General features: G+C 41.7%; 1 protein-coding gene across 1 annotated transcript in view; it reads left to right on the top strand.

Moving 5' to 3' along the window:
• The first annotated feature begins 3678 nt into the window (after positions 1-3678).
• The window catches only part of LOC113888434 (multidrug resistance-associated protein 4-like), a 45406-nt gene continuing 36153 nt past the window's right edge, over positions 3679-12931 (top strand). The window contains exons 1-4 of the mRNA XM_027535564.1: positions 3679-3685; positions 4344-4454; positions 8070-8170; positions 9252-9443. Of these exons, the coding sequence (XP_027391365.1) occupies positions 3679-3685; positions 4344-4454; positions 8070-8170; positions 9252-9443 (411 nt within the window). The remainder of the gene's footprint in view (positions 3686-4343; positions 4455-8069; positions 8171-9251; positions 9444-12931) is intronic.

The following is a 12931-nucleotide window of genomic DNA, read 5'->3' on the forward strand; positions in this document are numbered from 1 at the left end:
ATACTAGATTGCCAGGAACTCTATTCAACCTCGGATGCTTAATAAGATGTGCAGTAGTGGTGAAGGTTGTTGGATGGTACCTGAGGGTTTTCTGAACATATATAACAAAGCCTGGGGAAAAATGCACATTGTCACACACAGGCATCCTTAACCGTGATTATTCTCCCTCGGAGACACTGCTAGCATATTCAAAAGCAGAGATATTACTTTGCCAACAAAGGTCCATCTAGTCAAGGCTGTGGTTTTTCCAGTAGTCATGTATGGATGTTAGAGTCGGACTGTGAAGAGAGCTGAGCACCGAAGAATTGATGCCTTTGAACTGTGGTGTTGGAGAAGACTCTTGAGAGTCCCTTGGACTCCAAGGAGATCCAACCAGTCCATTCTAAAGGAGATAAGTCCTGGGTGTTCTTTGGAAGGAATGATGCTAAAGCTGAAACTTTGGTACTTTGGCCACCTTGTGCAAAGAGTTGACTCACTGGAAAAGACTCTGATGCTGGGAGGGATGGGGGCAGGAGGAGAAGGGGATGACAGAGGATGAGATGGCTGGATGGCATCACCGACTCAATGGGCATGAGATTGAATGAACTCCAGGAGTTGGCGACGGACAGGGAGGTCTGGCGTGCTGCGGTTCATGGGATCACAGAGTCAGACATGACTGAGCTACTGAACTGAACTGAACTGAGACACTGCTGTTGTGATTAAAAGCACAACCTTGGGATTAAGAAAGTTATGTCTCACACCCAGGTCTGTCACTTTGGTGGGTTAAAATAGTTAATCTTGGGCAGTGAGTGCTCCTAATCCCTTAGTCTCTGGAGTTCTCGTGAGGATTTCTTGAACTGATGCTTGTAAAGTACTTGCTGATCATGACCAAAGGGACTGGAACCTTGAACATGAGGCAATCAAGAACTTACTCACAACTAGCAGGTCTCACATAGCTTGAATGATCATCTGCAGCAGGGCTGTCAGCCTGGGGTCATCCTGCCCGGGAAGATCTGCCATCCTGGGGGTGTGTGTCCCCAAGTGTCCTCAGGTTTGTGGGAAACACAGACATCAGTCATGTGAACTGTAGGGTTACACGTGTCTCTGACTGTGAGCTGACACCATAACTGGGACATAGTCTGCTTCAGGACAGCGAGCTCAGTGCTTGTGGGAAAAGTGTTACATTCGGCAACACACCACCGGAACCTTGACATTCCCTCACCCCCTATACTAGCTAATTTTCTTTGCAGACCATCCAGTTCACTCATCCTGGCATTCTGCTCAGCCCTTAATGGGGTTTGAGAGAAGCAGGATAGATTTTTACAGGCCCAGATTCCCCCAGCCTGTAACTCTTGGGCATGAGGTGAGGTAGGTGATGGGGTGTCTGGTTCTCTGGTGTTCAAGGCTGAGATGAAACCTGGGTTCTAAAGTCCACCCTGCCCTCCATCCCTGCTAGAATTACCTGCACTTTGATCTCCTGACAGGGAAGCAGGTGAGGGAGGCCACTCTGGAGAGTTCATTCCAGGACTCTCCCTGGGGGAACAACCACGTCTGCTTCCTGCTCAGAAGCCCTGTCTGTGATGGATAGTGTTGATGTAACCTCATTTGCTTAGGAAATGAGAGCCTGGGTCTGGTGAGTTTTCTGTGCTCTCTGGAGCTGGACTCCTGGCATTGTCCTGACAGGGTGATGGGCCCAGTAACCCCTGCATCATCCCTGTGAGCACCCTGCTTCCTGTCTGAGTTCTGGGGGTGGGTTGGGATACCTGCTGGCTGAAGAAAAGGCCTGAACACAGTACCTTGTCTTTATTATTTGGAGCATGAGCTCCATCTGAGTTTATGTTGCTCTTATAAGCAAAACGTTATAGGAAGCTAAAAAGTTAGTCAATAGAGTGAAGAGACAGAGAGCAGTGTGGATGTGGGAATGAGAACACAGGTACTCAACTGCATGAACAAAGGCACCACCGAGTCACTTTCAGCTCTTTGCGTGAACAAAGGACAAAGGGAAAGTGTGAGATAATGTCACAGTTCAGAGATCTAGCAGGGAAGCTATGAAAGCATCCATCCGCTGGGTCCTGTGGGCACAAGGGTGGTGCAGTGCCGGGTGACCCACACAGAGGCTCCTGGTGCAGGTGCAGGGGGAGGCCCAGGACGGGGGAGACAGCAGATTGTCCACTCCCCTTACCCGTCTCACCCTGTCCTGTGTTTGGCTCTGGTCCAGGGTGGGGGATGTACTGACTCTATCCCAGCCCTTAGGCTACTCATCTAAGGTGGAGACGGCACACAGGTAACTCATCAAAATCCAGGGTGGTGACGACTCTAATGAGGAATTAAATTTTAGAATGCTACTGATTCAAAAATTAGTTAACAATGAAAAAGAAAAAATTATAGCCATTTGAAGCAACATGGATGGATTTAGAGAATAATATTTTTTTTAAAAAGGTCAGAGGAAGACAAATATGGTATCACTTATACATGGAATCTAAAAATAATACAAATAAATCTGTACACAAAATAGAAATAGACTCAGAGACATAGAAAACTTACCAAAGGGGATTGGGAGGGAGGGAGGAACAAAGCAGAAATATGGGGTTAATAGACATACTACTATTTGTCAAATAGATATGCAACAAGAATTTACTATAAAGCACAGGAAATTTTATTCAGCATCTTGTAATAACCTGTAATGGAATATAATCAGAAAAAAATAACTGAATGAACATAATATATACCTGAAACTAACACATTATTGTAAATCAACTATACTTCAATAAATTTTTTAAAATTTGTGAACAATTTCCACTTGGAGAGATGCCAGGAGAATTTGGAGGGAGGCATGTTTGAGAGGACCTTGATGAAAGAACCAGTAAAGAATTTCTTTATCTAAATCTAGCTGTGAATGAATTTCGTCAAACATAGTTTCAAAGAGAATCTTTTATCCCCAGGTCATTAAAGTGAAACCTGATGTGAGCAGGAGTGAGGGTCACATGGAGGATTCCTATTGGTGGGAGGTGTCACCATATAGCCCAGGAGTCAGTGGGTTTCCTCGCATCCAGCTTCCCTGACTTTCTCTGTTGTGTGTCTGTCTCTGCTTCTCCAGCACGGAGCCTGGTGTTTTCCCACTTAGCATCTTCTCTGCAGGGACTCTGGACCATCCGGGCATACAAAGCTGAACAGAGGTTTCAGGAGCTGTTCGACACGTATCAGGATTTGCACTCAGGTCTGTAAGTTTCTGGAAATAATTTCAGATGGGATGTGCTGCCTTCTGAGGCCTGACCTCCATCTCAGGTGGCCTAGTAGGCCAGCACCTCTCTCTGTGTCACCTGCATGTCCCCCTCTGCACACCCACCCTGCCCACCCCTTCCTCTCAGCATCTCTTCTGTGCTCCCCTCTTCCCCGTCACCCCCTGCTTTTCTCCCCTGACTGACATGCATTGTCCTTCCATCACTGTGCCCTGTGGACTTCTGTTTCTTTAGGGCAGGACTCAGTAAAATTTTGTTTTTTGCAAAGATCCAGATAGAAAATAATGTAGGCTTTGTGTGCTATACTGTGTCTGTTGCAACTACTCACCTTGGCTGTTGTAGCACAAAGACAGGCAAAGATAATATATCAGCAAATGATTGTTTCCAATAAAATTTTTTCAGAACCAGGTGGTTGCTATTCTTGTCCCCCAGGCTGTAGTTTGCCAACTGGTTTCAGAGCATGGAGGGTAGGAGATGTGATTGATGAAACTAATTTCCTGATTGGCCACCCACTTGATTATACTTTGTATCAGTGAAGTTGTTTTCCCTAGGTAGAAAATTCAGAATTTCCTCTAAGTCTATAAAATCCTGGTCAAACTTTTCAATCATTACTGTATTTTGAAGATAAAGTAACATTTTGAAAGCCACACGCAGATCCTGTTAGCTGATGGTCATGTAGACACTGGCTCCTAAGAATAAACACTGCAGGGCTCTGTGGTGAGTGCGGAAGGTGCTGGAAACAGTGTGAGCTCTGTCTGCTGTCTGAGAGCTGGGAACAGTCGACATGTGAGAGGATGATCTTCATGCTGAGGCCCAGCACTGCAGAAAATGCACCAATGAGACGATTTTCCATCTTCTTTCTTGTGATCGTATTTCTATTGATAAACTGTGGGTTGACATTTTCAATGCTTGCTTCCTGGACTGATTCCTGTGTGTCCCATACCTTGCCTTGTGTTAGAACCTAGTTTTCTCAAATCTTCAGGTTCCTTGAATGTGTGACTTTGCTGTCCTACCTTGTGTAAAATCTTCTGTACCTCAACTGAGGAAATGCTCTCCCTCATTAGAAGCAGCTAACATGTTTTTTTTTTATTTATGTATTATGCTTATTACGGTTCACAAACCCAGAGCCTTGGTTCCTGCTTTTGACAACATCCCGATGGCTCGCTGTGTATCTGGATGTCATCTGTGCCATCTTTGTCACTGTTGTTGCCTTTGGGGCCCTGATTCTGGTAGAAAGTAAGTAAATATGTGAATATTTGTAGTATGTTTACAGTTTATAGCTTTGTAGTTATAAAAGTCTTGCCATCTTGTGTAATATATACTGTTTGGTTCTAATGAATTAAAGTGTTTGTAGCATGTGACTCCACAGTGTGTCCATGTGAAGACATTTGTGTCTTGAGAACTTTTATAATTTTTTCCATTCACTTATTTATTTATAGTAGGTTTTTATTGAGACGTGTTTAAAATTTTTTTGATTGGCATATGGTTGATTTATGATATTGTATTAACTTCAGGTGTACAGCCAAGTGAATCTGTTATATGTATATCCACTTTATAATAGAAAGATTCTTTTTCCATACCCCATGGACATTGGGTTGCATGTATCTTTTTTTTTAGTAATTTGCATTTTAATTAACTTCAAATAAATTGTCCTTTAGAAAAGAATTTCTGTTCTGGACTTTCAGAATCTTTAAGAGCAAAGACCAGATATGAAAGTGCCTCCAGCAGACCTGTGGTGTCTTGGGCCCCTGCTTTGGCTGGCTCGGACCATTCTTTTATTTTATTATTATTATTTTTTTTTTAATTTTTTATTCCTTTATTTCTCATGTGTTCCCCATCCTGAACCCTCCTCCCTCCTCCCTCCCCATACCATCCCTCTGGGTCGTCCCAGTGCACCAGCCCCAAGCATCCAGCATCGTGCATTGAACCTGGACTGGCATCTCGTTTCATACATGACATTTCACATGTTTCAATGCCATTCTCCCAAATCTTCCCACCATTGGGAAAATGCCATTGGTAGTTTGATAGGGATTGTACTGAATCTGTCAATTACTTTGAGTGGTTTGTTTGTTTATTTACTGTAGGTCTTTGTTGAGAACATTTATCTTTTTATCTTTCTTTAAATTGGTTGAGGTCCATGCAACTGTAGTAAGCTGACCTGAACATTCCAGGTGGTGTCCTGTACGTGGATGGAGAGAGCCAAATTTACTATTAAGCTTTTTGTACAGCTTAGGGTTGAGGTCTAACTTTAGGGCTACTTGGATCTCTTGGTTGTAGGTGCCTGATGTACTGGGCAGAGAAAGATTCTCTGTAGCAAAGAAGAGTGTCCTCACTGCTGTGTGGGTACCAAATGAGCAGCTGTTGGGGTGCATGGCATGAATTCAGCATCCCTAAATATTCCATAGTAATAACCCTGAATCACAGTCTTTGATAATGGAACAAGAGTAATACCTTAGATTTAAAAGCACTGGCTCTTAGAACCCATTGCCTTGTTTTTGTGGTTGCAACTGCAACTACATTGGATGGAGAAAGTGAAATTATACAATGAAAATTGGAGCCATAAGAACAAAAATCTGAATAATGACGTGTTAAAGTGAAAGTCACTCAGTCGTGTCTGACTCTTTGTGACCCCATGAACTGTTGCCTGCCAGGCTTATTTGTCCATGGAGTTCTCCAGGCAAGAATACTGGATTGGGTTGCCATTTGCTTCTCCAGGGGATCTTACTGACCCAGGGATTGACCTGGGTCTCCTGCATTGCAGGCAGATTCTTTACCAACTGAGCCACCAGGAATGACCTTGAATAATGACATGACCCTCACCTATATAATACCATAAAGTGTATCTCATTCCAGTTGGAATTAATAGGATAAATGACAGAAATCGTAAGGACCTATGAGAATCAGAAGAGATTAGGAAGAGCTGGCAATAATACACAGAAGAACTGTACGGAAAAGATCTTAATGATCTGGATGACCATGATGGTGTGGTCACTCACCTAGAGGCAGACTTCCTGGAGTGTGAAGTCAAGTGGGCCTTTGGAAGCATTACTATGAACAAAGTTAGTGGAGATGATGGAATTCCAGCTGAGTTATTTCAAATCCTAAAAGGTGATGCTGTTGAAGTGCTGCACTCAATATATCAGCAGATTTGGAAAACTCAGCAGTGGCCACAGGACTGGGAAAGGTCAGTTTTCATTCCAATCCTCCAGATGGGCAATGGCAAAGAATGTTCAGGCTACCATAAAATTGCACTTATTTCTCATACTAGTAAGGTTATGCTCAAAATCATTCAAGCAAGCCTTCAACAGTACATGAACTGGAAACTTGGGGATGTACAGGCTAGGTTTATAAAAGGCAGAGGAACCAGAGAACAAACTGCCAACATTTGATGGATTATACAGAAAGCAAGAGAATTCCAGGAAAACATCTGCTTCATTGACTACACAAAAGCCTTTGATTGTGTGGATGAGTACAAACTGTTGAAAATTCTGAAAGAGATAGGAATGCCAGACCACTTTACCTGTCTCCTGAGAAACCTGTATTCTGGTGAAGAGCAACAGTTAGTACTAGGCATGGAGCAATGGACTGGTTCAAAATTGGAAAGAAGTATGACAAGGCTGTATATTGTTACCCTACTTATTTAACTTATATGCAGAATACATTATGTGTAATACCAGGCTGGATGACTCAAGCTGGAATCACAATTGCCAGGAGAAATATCAATAACTCTAAATATACAGATGATACCATTCTAATGGCAGAAAGTGAAGAGACTGAGAGTCTATAGTAATAAAATATCCCACTAGTAGAAAGAAGAACTGATGCTTTTTAATTGTGGTGCTAGAGAAGACTTTTCAGAGTCTTTTGGACTGCAAGGAGATCAAACCAGTCAATCCTAAAGGAAATCAGTCCTAAATATTCATTGGAAGGACTGATGCTTGAGCTGAAGCTCCGATACTTTGGCCACCTGACACGAAGAGCCAACTCATTAGAAACCCTGATGCTTGGAAAGATTGAGGGCAGGAGGAGAAGGGGATGACAGGATGAGATGGTTGGATGATACCACCGACTCGATGGACGTGAGTTTGAGCAAGCTCCAGGAGATAGTGAAGTACGGGGAAGCCTGGTGTGCTGCAGTCTGTGGCATCACAAAGAGTCAGACACAACTTAGTGACTGATCAACAACAACAATATTGTTAATGCTTTCTAAATTCATACTATTTTTAAAATTTACTTTTTCATTTAGCTCCACTGGGTCTTAGTTGGGACACGCGGGATCTTCCGTCTCAGTTGTGACAGGCAGGACTTTAGTTTCAGCATGTGAGCTCTCAGTTGTGGAATGTGGAATCTAGTCCCCTGACCAGTGATCAAACCTAAGCCCCCTGATTGGGTGCTTGGATTCTTAGTTATTGGACCACCAGGGAAGACCATCATGGTGGTTTTTTTTTTTAAACTGTATTATTATCTCAGTCATCAGAAGTAATATTATGAGTAATACTATCATTACATGCAAATGATTTAAATGTTATAAAGTAGTCTTTTCAGTACTATGTGTAAAATAGAAAACTAAAAACGACCTTCTGTATTGCAAAGGAAACTCTAGTTGATACTCTATAATGACATATATGGGAAAATAACTTTAAAAGAGTGGATGATATATATATATATATATATATATATATATATGGCTGATTCACTTTACTGTACACCTGAAACTAACACAACTCTGTAAATCAACTACACTCCATTAAAACTCATAAAAATAAAGGAGTCTTCTTCATAAAGTGATAGAAGGAGCTACATGAAGGGTTGAGAAGGAGACTGACTTTATTCCTTTTCTTCCTCATTTAGCTTTGGATCTCGGGCAGGTTGGCCTGGTCCTGTCTCTCATGCTCACACTCTCGGGGATGTTCCAGTGGTGCGTCAGGCAAAGTGCCGAAGTTGAGAACATGGTGATGTTTATCTTTCTGTTCTTAGCCTTTCCAGGTCTCCTTGCTGTTAAATGGCATAAAAGCAGTTCTTATGTAAAATAGTAAAACTATTATTTTTACATCTTAGTTAACATAGTTTTTTAACATTCTTCTCCATCTGCTTAAAGTTAGTGTAAAATAAAGTATATATGTCTTTTCTCAGGCTTATGTGTGCCATGTCAGAACGTTTTATATTCACATCGAACTGTCCTCAAATACAATAAATGTCTGTAGGTGGGAGGTTCTGAAATCCTGGAGAGAAGCTAATTTCTTAGCAGCTTGTTTATCTTTGTTTCTTAATGGGTGATTCCTCATATTTTTTAAAATAAATAATTCAGTTTTTTGAGGTTTCTCTAATTAATATGTTCCTTTCTCTTGTCCCTCCCCCATTTTATCACTTAGTCTTGTGTGTGTTGAACACCTGAATTTTCTGGTAGCCCTTTTTTCTAGTAGGATAAGCCCCCTCTCAGAAAGTGCTCTCAAAGATGTGGAGTCATGGTTGTTCAGGAGGCCTTAGTCAATATTTAAATTATACACTTTTGAATATTTGCAGCTTCTCCTAAAGGGAGAAAAGCAATAAAAATGAAATCTTTTCACTTCCCTCTTCTAATAGAATAGGAAATGACTAATAATTAAATGGAGGTTTGATGGCCATCCAGTTCTGTTATCTATAATACAAGGCCCTTCTGTAGCCACACATTACTGATTGGTGTCCATAAATATTATTTTCTTTGACAAAATGCTCTTGTTTTTCATTCAGGTGTGGAAAGTGGATCAATAAAATCTTACCATTCATTTCTCTAATTCTTTAAGTATTAATATAAATTTGAAGGAAGTGGCTGTACACAAATGTGTTAAAGATTATGAACAAATTTGCAAATCATCCAAGGCCTCATCAAACTCCTGTTTCTGTCCTGTGTGGATGCTAAAAGACCTGGGATATTCTGAACCATATAAAATCAGATATAAAGATAAAAAAAGCAAAATGTCTCATTTACAGTCTCTAAACATCCGTAAACAAGACTCTCTGATACTAACTCATGTGATATCATATATGTTTCAGATGATTTCAGTAGAAAGGGGGATTGAATATACAGACCTTGAGAAAGAAGCACCCTGGGAATATGAGTATCGTCCACCGCCATCCTGGCCTGATGAAGGATGGATTTACTTTAATAATGTTAACTTCAGGTACAGCTTGGACAGGCCTCTGGTATTGAAGGAGCTGGAAGCACCTATTGACCCAAGAAAAAAGGTTAGTTTAAGCCATTTGCCTCTTTAAAATCCAGCTAAAGATTTAGCATCACATCTGCTCTTGGTTTCCTTGCCAGTGTGTCAGGGAGAGGGGGCTTTTTGTACCTCAGGGATGCAGATTTAATCAGTGATATGTAAGTGAATCTTTCTTGGAAACTGACCATGGAATGGGGATACAAGCATTTTTTATCCCCTGTATTGTGAGCTCCCTCATGGTGGTTGGTGGGTGCTGGGCTCCTGGGCTCAATTTTAACCTGACCCAGGACACTATATGGGACACTTGATTATTCATACAAAGTCTGGGAAGTCAGTCCTAGATCCCTGTCCCTAATTCTCTTTGTATTTTTTTCATTTTTTCATCTTTTCTTTGTATTTCTGAAATCTTCTCTTCCTCCCCCAGTGCCCTCTGTTTGCAACCTGCTCCTGTCTCTTGGTCTTTTCTGTAGACTTGTCTTCCTACACATCCACACTGAGCTGCCATCCGCCTTCCCTCCCTCAACAGACTGCATCTTTCTTTAGCACAGATCTGATCCTTACTGAGCTGGGAATGCTGCTGCAGGAACCAGAGCACAGCCCTAAGTCCACTCCAGCAGGGGCCATGGGGTGAGCTCGTTGTTACTAGAGTGGAGCCCAGAATCATGACTCAGTCAAGGGTGAGAAACCAGGGCCTGTGATGGAGGCAGGACCTAGAGATTTGCTCAAAGTCAAAAGCAAATTGAACAGAACAGGGAAGATCCACATGGGAGATGGCAGAGAGACTTGTGAGCTGAACCGGCCAGTGTCCATGTCTGCTGTGATGTTCCTTTATACTCAACTTGAGGTCCTTGGCCTGGACCAGGGCAGAAAAGAGTAAACCAGAGCAGACAAATTAGTAGAAAGCTCTTCCTCACCTCCATCTGCAGCCAGAATGTCTCCTGACTTATATACACCACTACACTCAGATTGTGTGTTGGTTTTCCCAAAGCACCACATCCGCCCAGCTTCCAGTGTGCAGTCTGCCCTCTGCCTCAGAGACCTTCCCCTCTGTCATCTGGATGGTAAAAGTCTCCTCATTTTCTGATGCGACTCTAATGCATCTTTCAGACACTCAGTTCTTCTTTAGCATCTTATATACTCTTTGAAAGTAGCATTCACAGGACAACTATGTTCAAAGCAGCCAAAAGTTGAAAGGAACTAATCCTTACAATGAAATATCCAATGTTTAAAAGGAGGAAAATTCTGACCTATGGCTAAACCTTGACAACATCTTGCTAAACGAAATGTCAGACACGAAAGGAACAAATACTCTGATTCTGCTTATGTTAAGTGGTGAAATTCCATGAATTTGACACAGAGTGGTCAAATTCAGGAAGACAGGAAGTAGGATGGTGGTCTCCAGGGACTTGGGGAGTGGCAATGGGGAGTTGTTTGTTTAATGGTTATAGAATTTCAGTTTTATGATGCAAAAAAAAAAAAAAAAAATCTCAAGCTTGGTTGCACACCATGTAAATGTACTGAACATTAAACTGTCCACTTAAAAATGGTGTAGTTAAATTTTATGTTACGTGAACTTTATCATAATTAAAATGTAAGATAGCATCTGTGTTGTGCTTTGTAATTTGAGGTCTGTATCTCATGGTACCTTGAGGCTTTTTAAAATCAAGGAGCATCTTATTTTCATCTTTGTTCCCTAGAAAGTGGCATTCTGCAGGGCATAGAGAGGGTGCAGAGGAACACTCACAGGTGTGGGCAGCCAGTAACCAGAACATACACACAAGACAACTGCATAAACAACTGAAAGAACTGCTCTTTAACTCTTTCCACCACAACCCCCTAGTGGACTATAGCTGTAATTTAATTAATGATACCCTTGTAACATGAAAATACATATTCAACTTATTGCCAAAATGATACCCAGGGAGCAGCTTCAGTTAGTTGCAGCACTAAAGGTGACTCATTTCCAGTTCCATCATAGTTCAGGAAGAAGCTGAGGACTGTTTTGTTGGGAAAACATTAATCACAGCTCTTGATACAATCCTGTCCCTGAGAGCACTGTAGGTGATGTTAGCTTACTCTCAGACAATGTGTCTGTCAGATTTCCTGTTGTAAGTGTGACTCTGTTAATTTGCACTTGTCTTAATTTTCCCTAAAGCCATAAAATAGGAATTATTTAAGAAACTCTGCAGTACGACTTATGAACATAATAGATTCTATTCTTCCTTCTTAAAAACTGCAAATCATAGGATTATTGAGAATCCAAATTGTTTGAGGGCAAATTGAGTTTGGAAACTGAATTAATAACGGTGGTAGTTTGGATTTTGATCTCTGACTTGGTCTGTTCCCATATCACAGATCAGTTCAGTCACTCAGTTGTGTCCAACTCTTTGTGACCCCATGGACTACAGCACCAGTAGTAATGGACAGGCCTCCCTGTCCATTACCAACTCCCAGAGCTTGCTCAAACTCATGTCCTTCAAGTTGGTGATGGCATCCAACCGTCTCATCCTCTGTCGTCCCCTTCTGCCTTAACAACGTTAGCTTCATTTCTGTGTTTGGAGATGATATCCATGCAGTGTGTTCAGGAAGTAATTCTACTCCACCTATGAACATCCCAGGTTCCCTCTCCTGCTAACCTGTCCCACCCCGTCATTCTGGGTCACCCCTTTGGTGTTGGGTTTGATTGAAAGAGGCTGCTGCGGAGGATGTGGGAGTGAGCCCACCCAGCAGAAATGGGGCTTTATTCTCTTTCCATTGTATCCTCTGCTGTCCTGATTCCTGAAAGTTAGAGTCAATAGGAGAATGTAGTAGGTACTACATAGAATTCTAATTCATGGAATAAATAGCAAGTAAAAATAAAGACCCCAAATGAGGTAAATAGCACCTTAATCTTCCCGGTTAGATTCTGAACACTGGTTGCAATTTTCATTTAGATGGTTTTGCGGTTGATTTAATGATTTTAGAGTTCTGGGACATTTTAAAGCATTTTTCCAGCTCTCAAGATAGAATGGTTTTGGTTTGTTATTTTTTTCTTGTTCAGAGCTCTTACTTCTATAATACACTTTTAGAGATGCTTACTAGACCTTGCTGTAATGTGCAAAAATATTAGTTTCCTACATTTTCTCCTTTTTTACATAGTATCTCCTCAGCAACACCTTTCCTCACTCCCAGATTATCCCACTTCCCTTGCCGGCTTTCTAATTTCTTGTGACTTAGACTGTGGTGTCAGGGCCAGTGGCTCCTACATCTCCTGGAGCTTTCTAGAAATGCAGAGTCTCAGGCCCATTCAGACCTCTTTACTCATTTGAACAAGACCTTCTGGTAAATTCCTTTCTCTCCCATATGCATTTCTAATGAGTGATAACCTGTGATTTCTATTAAACATCCTTTGACAGGTTGAAATTGAGCTCAGGAGTTACCCAAGTCCCTGTTATGACTGAGCATAAGGCTCTAGAAGTTCTGTGCCACTTCCCCTATCAGATCAGATCAGTCGCTCAGTCGTGTCCAATTCTC

Source organism: Bos indicus x Bos taurus, unplaced genomic scaffold (assembly GCF_003369695.1).
Source record: "Bos indicus x Bos taurus breed Angus x Brahman F1 hybrid unplaced genomic scaffold, Bos_hybrid_MaternalHap_v2.0 SuperScaffold_100135, whole genome shotgun sequence".
NCBI classification, from domain to species: Eukaryota; Metazoa; Chordata; class Mammalia; order Artiodactyla; family Bovidae; genus Bos; species Bos indicus x Bos taurus.